The sequence below is a fragment of the Equus przewalskii genome, chromosome 2 (assembly GCF_037783145.1).
Source record: "Equus przewalskii isolate Varuska chromosome 2, EquPr2, whole genome shotgun sequence".
NCBI lineage: Eukaryota > Metazoa > Chordata > Mammalia > Perissodactyla > Equidae > Equus > Equus przewalskii.
Window position 1 is genome coordinate 18,236,677 of NC_091832.1, and position 18,608 is coordinate 18,255,284.

The following is an 18,608-nucleotide window of genomic DNA, read 5'->3' on the forward strand; positions in this document are numbered from 1 at the left end:
GCCTACCACAGCATGGCTTGCCACGTGGTCCCATGTCCGTACCAGGGATCTGAACCGGCAAACCCTGGGCCACCGAAGTGGAACGTGCGCACTTAACTGCTGTGCCACTGGGCCGGCCCCCTCTTTCTCATCTTAAAACAAACGGCAGCAAAAGCAAACAAACCCCGGAGTCCACATCTCCCTCCAGCTTCTGTCCTAGCTTACTTTACCATCACAGTCAAGTGTCTGGAATGAGTTTATTCTGCCAGCAAGTATTTATTGTACACCTACAGCATGCCAGGTGCTGTGCTAGGTCCTGGAGAGCCAGCAGTGTACAGAAGGGACAAATCTCCACCCTCCATGAGTTTATCTTCTAGTGGGGGACACAGCCAATAAACAACTATAGCAGCATATATAATATAATGTCAGCGATATTAATAGATGCTGCAAAGTGAGATAAAGCCAGATAGAGGACAGAGTGACTGCAGGATTGGTGGCTATTTTAGATAGGGGGTCAGGAGAGTCCTCTCTGAGGATGTGACGTTTGAGCGAAGACCTGAATGGAGTGGGGTTGTTTGAGAAGAGCCGGGGGAAAAGGATTCCAGGTAGAGGGAACAGCACATGCAAAGTCCTGTGGCAGGGACAAGCGTGAATATTGGTGGAATGGCAAGAAGGCTCTAGTGGCTGAGTGAGCAAGGCAAGGTCAAGGACCAGAGCTTAGGACGACCGTACATATCCAGTACGCCCTGGACTGTTTCGGCAGAGTTATGAGTATTGCGTCCTTTCACTCTTCAAGATGCTCCACGTTTAGATGATAAAGTATATAGTCCCCCTACGTACAGGCCGTGGGAAGCAATTGGCATTCCAAATGTGATGGAAAGCCTACAGATGGGTTTTGAGCAGGCAGTGACATATCGGACTGACATTTTCAAGGATCGTGACCAAGTACTTGAAACACTCTTCTGGCTCTTGTAACGCTCCTTCCTGGCTCTCCTCCACCTCGCTGGCTGTGCTTTCCCAGTCTCCTCTGGCAGCTCTTTTTCTTCTACTCGACATCTAAATTCTTGGAATTTCTCTGGACCACGGTTTTCAACTGGGGTGATTTCTCCCCCAGGGGACATTTGGTATTATCTAGAGACATTTTTAATTGTCACGACTAGGGCAGGTCCTACAGGCATTTAGTGAGTAGAGGCCAGAGATGCTTTGAAACATCCCACAGTGCACAGAACAGCCCCACACAATAAAGAATTTTCCAGCCCAAAATGTCAGTAGTGCTGAGATTATGAAACTCTGCACTAGATTAGCTCTGTCCAACAGCAAGATAATGGGAGAAATATACAATTAAAGTTTGCCTCGTCGCCACATGAAGAAAAAACTAAAAAGAAAACAAGTGATGTTAATTTTAACAATGTATTTTATTTAATCCAATACATATAAAATATTATCATTTCAACATGTAATCAATATTAAAAATATCAATGCGCGTCCTTCTTTCTTTTTTGAATTCTCCTGGGTATTTCACACTTACCACACATAGCAATTCAGACCAGCCACATTTCAAGTGCTGAGTAGCCACATGTGCGTCATGACTATTGTATTGACAGCATAACCCAGTACTAGATAATACAGTCTCATGTTTAAGAGCTATATAAGGTAATAAATTCTAATGGTTTGGCCTTGGAACCAAATTACCTTGCTGAATTCCACTCCTTCCATTTACTTCTTGTCCACTTTGGCTAGAGTTACTCCACTTCCCTGTGCCTTTGATTCTCATTTGTAAAGTGGGGATGATAATAATATTACTACTTTATAGAGTTGTCGAGGATTAAATGAGTTAATACTTACACAACAGTTTCAGATGTTATGCTAAGCGCTCACCAAATGTTAACTGTTTAGCTAGGCCCTTCCTCTGTCTCCGGTCACATTTTCTATCTGGGTAATCTGTCCACTCCCACAGCTTTTTGCTTTTTTTTGGTGAGGAAGATTGGCCCTGAGCTAACATCTGTTGCCAATCTTCCTCTGTCTTATGTGGGATGCTGTGGCTTGATAAGCGGTGCTAGGTCAGTACCTGGGATCCAGGCATGCGAACCTGGGGTCACCTAAGCAGAGCATATGAACTTAACCACTATGCCACCCATCCAGCTCCTCCCACAGCTTTAAGCGTCACCTATTATCTAATGACTTCCAAAGTTAAATATCCAGCTTAGACTTCTTTTCTGAGCTCCAGACCCCCTATTTAACTGTGCACCCCATTTTGATGAGCTGGGGCATCTCACATGAACTTGCCCATAACAGAGCCCTTGACCTTCGCCTGCAAGTTTGTTCCACTGCCAGCCCTTGTCATCTAAGTCATGACACAGGGCAGATATCTGGGGGGCATCCTTGATTTCTGCCTTTCTGGGGAATGCATAGTGCACGGATTGTGCAACTTCTGTGTTGGTTGAGATTTCCACTCACTGGTGTGTGCTCACAGAAGTTCCATGAGTGCTGAGGGCATTTGGACTAAGAGAGTCCTTAGGCGTGGCTAGGGTGACCCCCAGGGCCTCCTGAGGAAGCACAGGCTGCGGGTACTGACTGCCCATGCCAGCGGCATATCAGTGTGTGTCTGCATGTATGTGTTTGCGCACTTGGTCAAGTGGTTGTGTCTGTGGACATGTGTGGAAGGGGACACAGGAATGTTTTCCCACCACTGTTATGAAGTGTCCCCAAGTGTCTTGCTGTGGGGGTAAAAGTACAGTTCCTCTCAATGACCAGCTCCATTCTCCCGAGCGAAGGGGTGGCTCCCTCCATGTCCTGGTGGGCAGGTCCAAGGGAAAGACTTCTCTGGTCCCACCACATCAAGACCTCCTCCTCCCTGCTCGTGAAGTCCACCTTCCAGGATGCTCCCGTTCCGCTTCCTTCTGGGCCTGGGGCACTTCTCTGAGGTACCAGCCCAGGAGAAGGGCAGGTGAGTCTCAGAATCTTCCTTGAGTCTCCCTCCCTAGGGGCAGGGCAGCTGGAGCCCGCACAGAACGAACAGTTTGGTCTGTTGGAGGAGGAGGTGGGTACTAGGAAGGGAGGTTGGAGGGTGCCTCCCTGTATCCCTTTTGAGGCCCTGCCACAGCTCTAGGAATGAGCCCTCACCTGGCCTTCTTGGCCTCCCAGGACAGCTCTGCCTCTGGGGAACTGGGAGCTGATTCCCAGGGACCCACCCCCCCTCCACTACCACCACCATGAAGTCAGGTCCTCATGGACCTTGGCCGGAGACCTCCTGTTCAGGTGGTGCAGCCACAACCTCAGCTGTCCCTTTAGGGGATGACAGCCACCCCTCTCATGTCTGACCATTTCCTGGCCCCCACCCCCAAGCCCCATTCCACTTGCTTCGGACCCCTATGGGAGACGCTGCTAGGGGATTCTTGTCGAAGATCAGACCACAGCCACCCCCACCAGCCTCACCACCCTCACCAAACCGGACGTGTTTGCTGCCCCCAGAACCCCAGGAGGCAGAACCCGCAGAGGCCGGGGCATGGTGGAGCGGCGCCTTCACAGGCCGGCCGCGCCGGGGCAAACCAGGGACAGACAGGGACCCCAGGCTTCCCGGAGGGGCCTCCAAGGGCACCTGCCCAAGGCCACCCAGCGCGCGGCGGCCAGGAGGCCAGGCGGCGGAGCGGAGCCGGCCCTCCCGCCGTCGGTGGGGGCGGCGACCGCCCGGGGCCTTCCCACGGCCTGGCCTGTGCGTCCCGGCGGGGGCGCGGGGGCGCGGGGCCCCGGGCTGCGGGGCAGGAAGGGCCCTGGGAAAGGGCGGCGGCGGCGCCCCGGGGCGGGGCCGGGGCGGGGCCCGACTTCCCGGCTCGCAGCCGCCCGAGCCCCGGCAGCCTGCGCTCGCCATGAAGCGGCCCAGGCAGCCGAGCGGCTCCGACAGCGAGTCCGACGGCCCCATCGACGTGGGCCGCGAGGGCGAGCTGAGGTAAGGCGGGCGCGGGGAGCGTCCCGGGGGGTCCCGGGCGGCGCAGGTGTGCGCGAGCGCCCGCAGGTGTGTGTCCAGGGGGCGGGGGAGGGCAGGTGCAGTGTGGGCCGTTACACGCGCGAGTGCCCGAGAGCCTGTGCGCTCTCGCCATTTAGGGCTCGGGAGACGGGGATGGAGGTGGACTTCAGCTCGGGGGTCTGATGTCCAGTTGGCGATCGGCTTTCTGTCCAAGTGCCCGGGTGAGGCTATGCGCGAGTTCTCCCCGGAGATCATTGGAAACCCTCATAGACTGTTGGTACCATACGCCCCTTTCGGAGCCCGCTGACGATGCGGAATAACCATGCTTTCCCGATTTTACCCTTGCTTAAGCGCACTTTTCATATAGCCCCCAAAAAGCTTCCAGGGGAAGAAAGTCTCTCCTTCCTTCCTTAAGCAAACTGGACTTTGAAATAAGGTTTTGGTATTGAAGACAATAATCGCCAACTCTCCCGTGGTCAGTCCAAGGGCCTGGCCTCCAATTCAGTGCTCTTTCTCCTGCATCCCTCTGCTGCCAATGTCGTTCGGCTCTTGTTAAATATTCTGACCAGCTTCAAATCGATTGAACGAACTGCACTTGTACAGTTTGCTACTTCCCAGTTCTGTGAACAATCTAAGCTTCAGTTTCCACATCTGTAAAAAGGGTGTAAATAATAGAACTGACTTCATAGGGTTATTGGGAACATCAAATGAGATGATATACAGGGCCTAGCACATGGCAAATGCTTAATTAGTGTCAGGCCCCCAACATGTGGTACCCAGAACCCAGAGACAGCAGCAGAGACTGACTGAGAGTATGCAGGCCTGGGTCCCAGCCCCACATCTGCCACCAACTCACCATGTGGCCTTGGGCCACTGCTTTCCCTTCGTGAGCCTGTTTCTTCATCAGTAAAATAAAGGAGGATGGGGAGTGGGAAGGGGCGGCTCTCTGATCTCTCCTGGCTCATCCGAACCTGACACTCTAGAATAGAGTTGGAAGGGGGATTCAGTTCATTCTCATGGGCCTTTCTGAGGGCATGTCATAATTTCAATGATCTTCAGTTTTCGGAGACCAGGAATCCTGCCTCAGTCACAAATCCTAGTAAAGTGCCACCAGCTCCCGATTACTTATAGCTTATAATAGGAGGTACAGTAATAGATAGCCCCCTTGCATCCTGTACATTAGGTTTGGGGGTGTTTAACACAATTTCCTATACAACTTATTAGCCTTTTTAAATTGTTTGGCAGAAACTGCTATTTAGAGAAGCAGTTCTCTGAATCTGTGCCTGCTAGGAGCAGGGGAAGGGCCCAGCACCACATGGTGGGGGGGGGGGGGGGGCGGGTCTCAAATTCAATGTCATTGGGTCATCACGAATCAGATTCATGAAACTGATGCCAGAGAGCTAGGCTGATCAGAACTGGCTTCTGCCCTCTGAGAATCTGTCAGTGACCTACCAGGTCACATAAAGCCCATAGACAGGATGGAAGACAGAAGGAGAGACAGACTGTGGACTGCGAGGACATCTAAACAGGGAGAGGTCGTTCACAACCAAAGGCAGCAGGGAGGGCTTCCTGAAGGTGGTGGCATTTGGCCTATGGCATAACGGATTAGTGGGCAGTTTTTTTCCTATACAGCATTTTGTCCTTTCAGCCAGAGCCCATTTTTAGAGACTGTCTAGATTCTTAGAGGAGCAGACCCCCTCAGAGGAGAGAAAGCAATTGGACATCTGGCAGAGGCTGACTTATAGACCCCTCTTTGTAGCACTCACCAAAGGGCCCTCCCCCAGCAGACATCAATGCTTCAATTCAGGGAACACTGAACGATGCCTGCTGTAGCCCAGACCCTCGGTTGGGCGTGGGGGGCCCAGATGTATCCTGCTCAGCTTCTGCCCTCGGGGAACTCTCAGAGAAGAAGAGCTTCATGTGGAAACAAAGCCAGATAAACAGTGGCCAGGGCCATAGGGCTGGGGCAGCCAGCCTCCCTGGGGTCAGAGGCAGGGCACAAATCCCCCATACTCAGAGACGTGAGAGGAAAGAGCAGGGTGTGTGCCATCATCACTGTGGGCATCTGCCTGGTGGTGGTATCCTGCCCCATGTGACAGAATCACCCACAGGGCTCCTGTCTGAACCCAGCCCCCTGACACAGGCTGGGTCCACACTGAGAATATAGCCTCTCCCCTCCCCCTCTGCAAACATTTAATGAGCACCTGTCACATGTCGGGCACTGGGTCAGGGTCTGTGGGTCATTCCTACATGATTTAAGGCACATGGTGGCCTTTGAAGTCAGATAGACAGACCTGAGTTTGACTCTCACCACCATTAACTTGGGCAAGTGACTTGACTGCTTTCTGCACCTCAGTTTTCTCCCTTACAAGATGGGGATGCGAATGCCTATCTTACAGGGTGAGGCTTTGATGAGGTAATGTACCTAAAACACACAGTTCCCTGTTTTGGCACAAGGTGACTTCCAATTAATGCTACTCTCTCTGGGGTCACCATTCCGTTGGAAGATGCCATGAGGCAGCATGGTCCAATGAAAAGACTGGAAGTCTGAGGGCTGGACTTTCTGTGCATGGTTCTTAATGCTTTGTGTCTCTGTCACTCCATCTATCAAATGATGATTGTCCCTAAATGCGAAATGGTCCCAATTATACTTAACTCACAGAACTATTGTGCAATAAATGAGACAAGTGAATGTGGAAGTGCTGTCTAGAACAAGAAGTACTGGCTATGAGATATACGTGATGGGACAATGAATATAGGGGGTGCACTGAGAAGAGCACTGGATTAAAAGCCAGCAGACTTGGCTCCAGTTCTGGAATTTCCTCTAATTTGCTGTGTGGCCTGGAGCAGCTCCCTTCCCCTCTCTGAGTTTCCCCATTTTACAAGTGGGCTCAGTGCTCTCTGAGAGCCCTTCACTGGAGACATTGTGATCCTGCTTTTGGTTGATGCAAAACGGGTGGGGTCACCTGCCAGGGCTCCACGGGGGGAGTTTCCAAAGGGGAACTGAGGGTGAGCACTGAGGGTGGTAGCACTGGCAGCCAGACCACCTAGAAATTTGCCCCCACCCCCACCCAAGGGACCACCCCAGAATTCTGGCTAGGGACCACTCGAAGCCCGTGCAGCAGATCTTAGCAGTCGACATATCTTCTCTGGATCCGTGAAAATCTGCCTTACTTTCAGACTCTCAGACAAGAAGCTCCCACACCTCCTCCCAGTGTCAGGGCCAGATCACAGCCTGGAAGCAAGCTCTGGCTGAGCTCTTGGGAGTTTTAAGGATAAGAGGACTGGAGAGCTATTCAGACAGACAGGAAATAGGAATTAGGAGGGAAAACAATACTGAATTTGGAGCCAGAAGACATGGATTCCCATGCGGGCTTTGCTCCTTAGCAGCTGTGTAGGCTGGGCAAGCTGCCTTAGGTCCCCGAGGCTCAGCATCCTCATCTGTAAAATGGGGCTTTTGTTAGGCTCAAAGGCAGAAACATATGTAGTGATGCCAAGACAGCTGTGAAATGAGGCTTGCCCGTGAGATATGGGAGTCGGGGGAGAGGGATAATAGTGCTCAGAATGAGGGACCAGGAGAGTGGAAAAGGGATGGCAGAGCTGCCGTGTCCTGAAAGGGGTGCATCAGCCTCTGAGAGATGGTCCCTAAGGAAGGATCAGGCTGAAAGGCAGTGACGTGTGCAGTGCTAACCCAATACCCCTAGATACGCCTTATCCAGCCCTAGTCAGGGGGGAAAGGGGGCAGGCAGACAGAGGCCGTGTTTCTTAGTTTACCTTGGCTCTTGGGGCTTGTCCTGAGTGAAGCTTTGTAAACAAGTTGCCCTACAGATCTCAGGATCTGGCCGTCTGAACTCTGGACCTAACTTGCTGGGCTGTCCCTCCCAGGACCCTTCACAGGCCTCTTACCAACCCTTCTTGTCCAGATGTTTGGATGGCGATATTCTTTTCCAGATGTAGCTGGACAAAGCCAGGGGCATAGCAGTGGGATTTGACAAATGTTGATCTGCTCTCTCCTGCAACCTTCTCTCTTTGAACAGTTGATGAAAATGATACAGCCTGGGATGCCAAGAGGGTAGTCATGTGGGCTGGGACCCTCCTGGTGAGCCACATATGCTCACTCCCCTTCTACAAGGGCCTAGGACATGGATTTTTTGGTGCCACCTCTCTGTTCCCCAATGATAGCAAAGATGAGGGCTGGAGGAGGAGCTGAGCCATGAGCTGTACTGTGTTCCAAGCACTTGCTGAGTACTGGGGCTGCAATAGTGAATGAGACAGACATGGCTCATGGCCTCATGGAGCTTATGGACTTATTGGAAAGAGAGACATTAATCAAATAATCATACAAATATAAAACAACAAATGGGCATAAGCGCTATGAATGCGGACTGCTAGGAGAGTGCAGATCAGGGAACATGTAGTGTGAGGGGGGATGTCAGAAAAGCCTCCCCCAGGAAGGTGACATTTGAGTTGGGACCTGAAGAGCGGTAGAAGTGACTAGGCAAAGGGGCTGGGCCTTGGGGGTGGGGAGATTGGTGACCAGAGAATTCTAGGCTAGAGGAACAGTATGTGCAATCCTAGGAAAGAGTTCATGCGTTCGCAGGCCGGAGCACACAGAGTGAAAGAGAGCTGAGTCTAGGAGATGACAGGGGCCAGCTGGGCCACCGGAAAGATGGTGGCCTTGATCCTAAAAGCATTGAGAAGCCCCTGACTGAGTTTTAAGAGAGTGACAAGATCAGAGTTGCATTTAAATGATCACTCTGCCTGCTTGTAGGAGGTAAGAGGGGCGCGCAGGGACTGGTGGTCCCTGGGAGAGAGGACAGAGGTTTGGTCCTAAGGATGGCAGAAGTGACGTACTTTAGACATGGAACGGGCAGGTTTTAATGAGTTGGGGTGAGGACAGAGGAGGAATGAAAGATGGTGGCCAGGTGTCCACCTTGCAGAACTGGGAGAGGCGGTGCCCTCACTAAGATGGGGAACCCACCGGGAAGAGGAGGCCAGCTCATGGGTTCCTGTTCGGATGTGTGCATTTTGCCTTCCAGAATGGCAGGGGAGTCACCTTGTCTAAAGTTATTTGTTGAGGTGGTGTCTCCCCACGGTGGCTGAGCCTCTGGAGGGCTGGGGTCGGGCTGACCACCTCCAGTCCAGCCCTGGGCCTGAATGGGGCCTCTGGAGTGTTGGCCAAATGAATGATCCTCAGGGCAACCCAGTGAATCCCCTCCATTCCCAGAGAGCCTCTGAAGCAGGAAATCGTTAAGGGGGCCAGCAGCTGTGCTTAAGAGGGTTTCTATCAGTCTGGGCAGGAAAAGCCCCCAGGGCTGAGCCTCTGCCCAGTAATGGGAACTCGTGGGGCCGAGCAAACATCCATCCTTCAGGGAGGCCCGACGCGGTGCGGGGCTGCGGCCTTCTGGGGAGGCCAAGGCAGTGTCCCCAGAGTCCAGAGGAGCCTGTGACCCAGATGCCGCCTCCCCCTCGCCCCCGGCCGCGCTGCGTGGGAGGAGGCGGCAGCTGCAGGCCGCCGGAGGGCGGGCGGCCGGCGCGCCCGGCCCGTGGGAAGCGGCGGCATCTGCTTTTTCCACGCTCGTTCCCAGCGGCTCCCTCTGAAACCCAAGCCGCCGGCCCGGCCCCCGCCGCCTCGGCCCGTGCCCTCGCCCGCCCCGCCCGCGGATCGGGTTGCAGGACCCGGTGGCCGGGCTGCGGCTGCGGCTCCCCGGGCGAGCAGGCGAGCCCCCCGACTCCAGGGCAGGAGACCGCGTGTAGGGGAGGACTTGGCCCCGGGGGAGAAGGGGAGAGAGCGTCCCCACCCACGCCTGCCCCGCGCCTCTTCCCGGCCTGGGAGACCACGGCCGCCTGGGAGGGGGCTGTGCCCGCCCACAGCCCGGCCTGCGAGGTCAGCCCAGGCCAGGGAGATGGGCCCCGAGCGCTGAAAAGTCAGCCTTTCTCTTCCTCTCCAGCCAGATGGCCAGGCCGCTGTCCACCCCCAGCCCTTCGCAGATGCAAGCCAGGAAGAAACGCAGAGGGGTGAGTGTCTGTCTCCGCAGAGTTGCCTGAGTCTCCAGGGGCCTGGCGGAGCGAACCGGAGTCAAAAACATCACCCTGAACCTAGACTGCCTGGGTTCAAATCCTCGCTCTGCCAGTAGCTAGCAGGGGGGACTTTGGGCGAGCCACTTAACCTCTCTGTGCTTCATTTCCTCATCTGTGTAACTGAAATAATGACAGGACCTCCCGCAAAGGGTTGTTTTAAGATTAAGTGAATTAATGTAATGCACTCGGAACAATACCTGACACACAATTAGCCGTTATTATTTATTCCAGCCTTCCCCTCTTCTCTCTGAGCCCAGAGCTTTCACTTCCTCCTAGTGTGCTGCAGGGCGGGGGAGGGGGACAGGAGGAGGAGTGGCCTCTGCTTCTCTCGGTGGTCTCATCCCAGCCCTGCTTTCCCCCAGGAGGCAGCTGTGCTTCTACAGGCCAGTCCAGAGACCTGGGATCTGGCAGAGACCAGCCCTGCCACTCACTAACCATCAGACCTTAGGCACACCGCTTCCGTGCAGCCCTCATTGTCTTTATCAGTAAAATGGGGGGTCATCATTTCTGCTCTGCTATCAGTATTGCGAGATGAGAATGAGGTAGTGTGAATGAAAGGCCTTCCCAGCTGGAGAGAGCAATGCCCAGGACTCTTCAGACCTCATGCCCCTGGCCGAGCAGGGGTCTCCAGGGCCTGCTCCAGCACTGTGGCTGGTGTCCCTGTTCTGATTGGTTGGCGCCCTGCTGTATCAATGGTTAAATGTTTTGAATGTCACCCCTACAGATCAAGATGAGAGATCCGAGTTCTATTCCCAGCTTTGCACTTCTTTGCTGTGTGACCTTAAGCAAATCACTGCCTCTCTCTGAGCCTCGGCTTCCTCCTCCATAATGTAAGAATAGATTTTTCTCCCTCACATATGTTATGAAGGAAAATATGAGTCAGTGTCCATCAAGGCGCATTGGAAACTGTGATGAAGTGCCTACGTGTAACTTCTTGTCATTGTCTTTTAGATCATAGAGAAACGGCGCCGAGACCGCATCAACAGCAGCCTGTCTGAATTGCGGCGCTTGGTCCCCACTGCCTTTGAGAAGCAGGTAGGTGGCATTGCTGATTGTGCTGGAAGAAATACTCTGCGAGTGGCAGAAAGGTTCACCTCTCCTGGCGTTTCCTGTTGATGGGTAGCAGCTCCCTGAAGACGGTGCTACCATTTGCCGGAATAAGGGGAATCACAATTGATATTTCCTGAGGTGTCTCAGGTGTTGTGGCTCTATGTCCATCATCCAATTGAGTTGAATCCTCGAAATGATCCTGAAGTAGGGAGGGATTATTATGGCTATTGCACAGGTAAGGAAACCGAAGCACAGAGAGGTAAAGTAGCTTACACCAGGTCACACAGCTAGTCAATAGCAGAGCAGAACTGGAACACAGAACTGTGTGATTCTAAAGCGGCTTATCCCTCTGCACTACTGATATTTCAGAGCTATTTGAAAGTAGAACAGGCTGCTTGGGGAGTGAGCACTCTGCCATTGAACAGCATAGGGTGGAGGGACTACAGTGGGAAGTCAGATAGTTGAATCAGTCACACAGCCTCAAAGATTCTCACCCTGTGCCCTGAGGCACGGTCATAGGCTTGTGCCTTCCTTTATGCCTGTGAGAACAAATCAGTCATCTCACGGACATTGACTAAAACCCTCACAAGACCAGCCATGAACTAGACCTGGTACCTACCCTCATATGGAGGGTCTGACCCTTAGCTTTCACCTGGAAACCAGGTGATGCTGGAGGCTTAGGAAACATTTCCCAAGAGATAGAATAGAGCAATAGCAAGTGCTTTGGGGGTAAAATGATGAGCTGGATCTTGGGTATGGTGAGTGTGGAACTGGAGTCCCAGTGAAGCTGGTCCAGGAGGCAGGTGGGTATGCAGGAGTGGCATTCTAGTGATGGGGCAGGAAGCCATGGAATAGACGAGACCCTCCGGGGAGAGTGTGCAGAGCGAGAAAAGTGAGCCAACCCCCACCGGGAACACCGCTGCTTTAATGGATGGTTAGAGCAACAGGCAAGGGGAAAGGAGAACCAAGAAGCTGTGGTGTCGTGGAAGTCGTGGGAGAGGAGTTTCAGGAAGGATGGTCAGCAGTGCAGCGGACAGGTAGACTGAAATGAGAAGTGAGGAGAATCCGTTAGATCTGGAGGCCTTGGCCAAAGCAGAAGCCCAGTTGCATGCAGGGGTGGAGCGGGAGGAAGATGAGAAAATTGGGACAGTGAGTGCTGATGATGCTGTGCAGGTTGGGCAAGTGACAAAGTCAGCCAGAGGCCTTCACGCTTCTATCTTCTGTCCACGCAGGGCTCCTCCAAGCTGGAGAAAGCCGAGGTCCTGCAGATGACGGTAGATCACTTGAAAATGCTCCACGCCACTGGTGGGACAGGTACTGATGCTCTCCTCTCCTGGGAGTCCTTCATGTAGCAAATATTTTCGGGCCGGGCCCTGGGGATACCCTGGTGAGCAAAGCACATGTGGTCCTTGCCCTCATGGAGCCCACAGTCTGCAGAGGAGCTGAAGCAGATCCAGGTGGAACATGCGCAAACTTGGCTCTCTTCTTTGGGATTCACCCTCTCTACTCTCCGTGTCTCCATTTGTCCCAACCATTCCTCCAGCCTTAGGCCTTGGAGGAGCTCTTCTACCACAGACTGTTCTTACTGGTCCCACCCCCCAGGGCCTTGTTAAGCACGAGCCTGAAGGAGCTCGTTCTCACTGGGATCCCATTGGGAGGGGCCTGCCTGAAATTTTTAGCCACAGACGTTCCCTGGTGTGCCTGCTCGCCGGGTAGCCTTCTGGACTGTTGTGTCCTCGGTGGTGCTGGGGTGATATGTCGTGCTCACAGTTGAAGATCCGTCTAAGGATTGTAGTACAGTGCAAATGTAACTCATTCTGTTATTTTGAGCTAGGCCATTACAATAAAGTCACGGAACTGTGACTTTGAAAACACTTCAGACAAATGGCAATTTTGTCTGCATGAAGCCTCTCTGTGTGTTTTGGTGATTTCCCAATTGGGAAACCTTGAAAACTCCGCAGACCTTGGCCACAAAGACCTAAGTCCTAAAACCTTAACTTTCTACCCTTCCAGGGGACAGTTGCATTTTAAGCGGCCCACGCTGGTGCTCCTCAAGCCTCAGTGTGCAGCAGGATCATGTGGGGACAGGCAGGTGTGGGTCACACCCCAGAGATTCTGAGGCGGTAGGTCTGGAGTGAGTTTGGAAATTTGCAAGTTTAGCAAGCCCATTGATGACCCTGATGCAGGTGGTCGCTTTGGGAACTTCTGCCAACGAATGCATGGCCAACTGTGGAAACTTCTGTCTCTAATCAACCAGTCGGGGAGATAGTTCAAGCTACATTCATGTTTATCCAATTAAAAGAAAAATAGTGACTAATATCTGGGCAGCATTTTATAGTTTTCAAAATGCTTTCACTTAGTGTTATCTCGTTTGCTTCTCGTGAGAGCCTGGAGGGTGGTGGCTGCTCATCGCCATTTCCTGGCTAAGGGTAACGGGAAGACGGAATTGCGGCTTAGGGCCCTGGCGTGAGATCTGAATCCCAGCTTTACTGCTTACTAGCTTTATGGCCTTGAACAAATGATTTAACTTCTCTATTCCTCACTTTCCTCGTCTCTAAAATGGGAGTAATGATAGAGTTCTTATGAGGATTAAATTAGATCATGCAAATTATGTGCTTAGTAAGAACTCAGTAAATGTTATTTAAAAAAGAACAGTGAACACAGAAAGGTGGAGGGATTTGCTCAAAGTTGCACAACTAACTTGCACAACGACAGCAGAACCAGGTCGCGCCCCCAAGGGAGGCTAACTCCAAACGTCGTCTCCTGCGGAGCTGTCCCTCTGTGGGGGCCTCAGCGGTGAACCAGGGACTGGACACTTGCTGCCATAGTCCTGAGGCCAGTGCTCGCTGGGGCTGTTCTGTCTTTGCCCAGAAGGCGGTCGAGGGAGGGGCGGATGTGGAGAGGCAGCGAGTATGTGACTACCTCTGTGGGCAGTCCATCTGGTCACCAGGTCAAAGAGAGGGTCCCTGATCTGATGACAGTAGCTGAGAACCAGAGTGGGGTCCTGCTTTCCGGGCTGCCTTTTGGGCTGGGGGACAAACTCTACTGCCTACGGGGGCCAAGCCAGTAATACAAATGATAGCTAACTTTTAATTTATTGAGCATTTCAGTGCACCGTTTCATTTCACCCTCACAGCTCTCTGCAGCAAGTACTGTTATAGGCCCATTTTACAGCTAAGGAAACTGAGGCATAGAGAGATTAAGGGTCTTGTGCACGGTCAGGCAGCTAGTTAAGTCTTCAGTCAAGCGGCTGGCCCCCAAAGACCTCGTGCTTCCTTGCTGCACTATGCTGCCTTCTGCAAGGAGTCTCCCAGCTCTGATGGCTGCTGCTACCACGTCCCAGCATCCGCCCCCATCAGCAGGCAGGGTGGTTCTACACCTCCGTGTGCACAGCCGTTTCACACCTGGCAAGTGTCTACTTAAATGAAGTTATCTTGGCTGCAGAGTTTCTTCTTTGGATTAATCTTGAATCCTGATGAAAACAATACTTGACATGTTATAATGCTTCACCGTTTAGTGGACTCATTTGATCCTCTCAGCCCGCTCCCCTCTGTCCCAGGTAGGATGATTATTCCTGCTTTATGGAGGGGGAGGCTAGGGCTCAGAGAGGTGAAGTGACATGCCCCAGGTCACACAGGGAGTGAGCGGGGGAGGCAGGTCCAGAGTTCAGACAGCCTGACGCCAGGCTCAGTGCTTGTCCCCCTGCCTGGCATGTTCTAATCATGCCTTACTTTGCAGGATTCTTTGATGCCCGAGCCCTGGCCATTGACTTCCGGAGCATCGGTTTTCGGGAATGCCTCACCGAGGTCATCAGGTACCTGGGGGTCCTAGAAGGGCCCAGCAGCCGTGCAGACCCTGTGCGGATCCGCCTTCTCTCCCACCTCAACAGCTATGCAGCTGAGATGGAGCCTTCACCCACGCCCGCTGGCCCCCTGGCCTTCCCTGCCTGGCCCTGGTCCTTCTTCCATAGCTGTCCAGGGCTGTCAGCACCCAGCCACCAGCTCGCCATCCTGGGAAGAGTGCCCGGCCCCGTCCTCCCCAGCGCCTCCTCACTCGCTTACCCCATCCCAGCCCTGCGAACCGCTCCCTTGCGCAGAGCCACTGGTACCATCCTGCCACCCCGGAGGAGTTTGCCACCCAGTCGAGGAACATCTACTACCCGGAGGGCCCGCCCCCTGGAGAGGCCAGCTGCCCCTCTGCCCATGGCCCCCAGCAGCAGGGCTGCCAGGAGCAGCCACGTGGCACCCCTCCTTCCATCTTCTTCTCCGACTCCCCCTGGCATTGTGGGGTCCCCTGCTTATGCGGCTGTTCCTGTGCCCAGGCCCCCTTCCCTGGGGCCAGCTGGGAGAGCAGCAGGAGCTGTGCTCTGCCAGTCCTGGGTCTCTGAAATCACTGAAGTTGGGGCTTTCTGAGCTGGCTTTCCCCCTGGCAGTGAGGAGAGTTCTTGTTCCAGGAGCTCAAAAAATGATGCCGCCTTTTCTGCTCTGCTTCCTGGACTGGCTCGTGTATGAAGGCGTGTTCTTTACCCATCAAAGGTCCCTCCTCCTTTGGCCCATCTCCCCTCCTCACTGCTCATCCCAGCTTGTCCAGCCAGCGCTCCTTGAGCTGTTCTGATCTCAGAGGCTTGGTCTCCTTTCTCACCTGGACAGATGAGTCCCAGGAGAGCCCCGAAGAGCTGTGCCCAGACCCCTCTCCTGCCCCAGCACACAGGGGGCAGTAGGCGTGAGTCTCAGGTCTGGGAACAAATCTTCAACCTAACGGGCACAATGGCCTAAGGCAGGCTGCTTCCCTCGAGAGACCAGACCCCAGCCAGGAGCAATGAGACACTGGCTGCAGCCTTCCCAGGGCCACAGGGCTGGAACATTGTGTCTGCCTCACTTCCTGAGACAGTAACTGAGCAAGGGCCACAAATAGGTCTCTTGGGAACCCTGTCTGCCCCTGCCCACCTGTCTTCAGCCCACCCCATCGCAGAAAACCACAGGACGGGCCTGCCGTCCACCACATCCCAGGCCTGAGGATTGGGGGCCCAGCAGGGCCTGCTCCTGCCCTCTTCTCAGCTGCAGACACCACCTCCCGCTGACCAGCTGTTCCCTGCACACGGCTGGGAGGTTTCCGGGCAGCAGTAAGGCTCTGCGACAGGGTGTCCTCACCACCAGCCTCAGACAGCGCCCCCAGACCGGAGCCAGGATTGACCAACTGAGAACCCAGCTCCCTGCCTCTCTCACCGTCACCATCCTCCAGGCACGTGGTCCCCACTGGGTGCACAGTGTGGAGGACCATGTTCCCACGTGATGGCGCCCAGAGAGGAATCCTCTTGGGATTCAGCACCAGACGTTTGTGCCGCCTGGTTTGCATCCGGCTCACAGAGCCAGACTGTTGGGACAGCCAAAGGCTGTCAGGCTGGACAAAAATAACTGCAAGGAGGGGTGAGAGGAAGGACAGTCAGAGGCGGCTCGGCCCTTCAAGGTCACACAGTGGGTCTAGGGCCTGAGATTCTCTTCACCCAGGATCCCACACAGCTGGCTCTGCTCAGAGGCCGTTTCACTCCCCACCTCCAGCCCGGACCGCTTCTCTAACAGAGGGAACAAGTGGCCCAGCGACCCTTCCCAATGGAACAGCAGAGACTGGATCAAACAGGGGCAGACCCAGGACTGACATCCAGCTGGCCCAGCATTGCCAGACCTGTTGTTAACATGTAGAAATACTTCTGCGCTCGTTCACAAATACCTGCTGTCCCTGAGTGTCTCCGAGAGTCCCCCACCACATGGCTTTTCCCTCAGGACCCTGTGCTGGTTAATGCCTGGCAGACCCAAGGCCATGGGGTCCTCTGGTCACTGGTGCTTATTCCGCACCAGTTATTAAATACTTCCAGTGTCGCCCCTGGGAAGATTCTCCCACCCCCACTCGTTGATGGAACTACCCTCCCCAGAGACTAATTTGAGGAGACTCCATGGGCTTAAAAGTGGAGTTTGCAAAGGCCCCGGGGAAAAAGGGCCCTTTCAGAGAAGTAGGTAAGAGGGTAGAGATCATTTAAATGACCCAGAAAGCTCTTTTGAAAAGGCAAATTCCTCAAGGGGGGATAAAAAGCTAGAGTCATTCTTTCATTCCTGTGTGAGTTAGTCCTGTCAGATTGCTGTCCTCCTGGGCCCATCTGAGCTGGACGGTGCTGAGGGGAGAGGGCCTCATTTCAGGGAGTGCTCCTGAGGGGGATGGAGACGGTGGGACGGAGAGAAGGAGGGCTGGGCGGTCAGCAGGCTCCTAGGAGTTGGGAGAGGGGGACAGAGGGAGGTGGCAGAAGGCAAAGACCAACTTCACCTCACAAAGGACTGGGAGAAGAACTGCTCCTCCTCCTCCCCCTCCTCCCCTCCTGCCTCCCCCTCCTCCCCTCCTGCCTCCCCCTCCTCCCCTCCTGCCTCCCCCTCCTCCCCTCCTGCCTCCCCCTCCTCTGCCTCCTTTCCCTCTCCCCCCCCTTATTCCTTCCCCCTCGTCCTCCTCCTTCCTCTCCTCCCCCCTCCTCCTCTCCCTGACCACCCCAGGTGGTGGCCCACTGCTCCCAGGGTACCAGGTCAGTCCTGCAGTCCTGCGCTTTGGCGACTTCCTAGCCCGAGAATCCAACGTTTACTCATAGTGGGGCTGTGGGAAACATATTTCCACATTTCAAGTACCCAACTCCAAAAGAATTGGTTGACACCATTGAACGAGGTGGAAATGGCCCAGAACTTTCAGCATCTTAGTTGATCTTGGGTTCATTCTCTCTGAGAGATTGTTGGGGGAAAGGTGACTGTGTGTTTGTTTCCATGGTTGAGGACTTGTATCTTTGTTTATATTCCCAAGCCTTTCTGGTGCCCCGGACTCCCTACCCCATTGCTGGAGTTGTTGCAGACATCCAATAAAACTTTTTTTAGTTCTTCTGGAAACCTCCAAGATTCTACTTCTTCAATAACCCTGGAGTCCATCCACTTCCCTCTGAACCCACAGCCATCACCCTGGTCTGGCCACATCACCTCTCCCCAGATCACTGCCCTCCCGAAGGTGGCCTTGCTGCTTTCTTGCGCTGCTGCTTCTGACCCAGCCTCACTTCCAGCCTGCTCATCCTCTTCTGTCCCAACCTCACTTCCAGCCTCATTGCGTGCCAATCCCAATCTTGCTCCCTGGGCTTCTGCCACCCTGTCCTGCCGTTATTTCAACATTCCAACCTCATTCCACTTCCAGGACTTTGCATATGCTGTTCCCTCTGCCCAGAATGCTTTTCCTCTACCCTTTGCAGCCTGAGCTCTTCATCCCCTCAGGCCTTGGCTTAAATGCCACCTCCTCAGAGAGGCCTTCCCTGAATACTGTGCTTGAATAGTTAATCTGTCTGAGTCCCCTATTCTTTCCCTTCGTAAGGAATTAGCCATTACACACCCATTTGTGTGTTTACTTGTGGGTTGACTGTCTCCCCAGGCAGGATGCAAGCTCCGTGAAGCCAGGGGCCACGCCTGGTTTGCTCTCCACCCTGCATCCAGTGCCAAGCACAGTGCCTGGCTCAAGTCAC

The 18,608-nt window shown here is 53.9% G+C and overlaps 1 protein-coding gene across 4 annotated transcripts; it reads left to right on the forward strand.

Moving 5' to 3' along the window:
• The first annotated feature begins 3,738 nt into the window (after nucleotides 1-3,738).
• HEYL (hes related family bHLH transcription factor with YRPW motif like) lies at nucleotides 3,739-17,991 on the forward strand. Of its 4 annotated transcripts, none has more exons than XM_008539985.2 (5): nucleotides 3,739-3,925; nucleotides 9,895-9,961; nucleotides 10,976-11,059; nucleotides 12,307-12,388; nucleotides 14,813-17,991. In XM_008539985.2, exons 1-5 carry the CDS (start codon nucleotides 3,846-3,848, stop codon nucleotides 15,484-15,486), a joined length of 987 nt encoding a protein of 328 aa, XP_008538207.2. In that variant the 5' UTR covers nucleotides 3,739-3,845; the 3' UTR covers nucleotides 15,487-17,991. The 4 variants fall into 4 exon arrangements, with proteins under 4 accessions (XP_008538207.2, XP_070466295.1, XP_008538208.1 ...); XM_070610194.1 differs by having other exon boundaries at nucleotides 3,770-3,925; nucleotides 9,899-9,961; XM_008539986.2 differs by lacking the exon at nucleotides 3,739-3,925 and adding an exon at nucleotides 4,009-4,164.
• The last annotated feature ends 617 nt before the right edge of the window (nucleotides 17,992-18,608 follow it).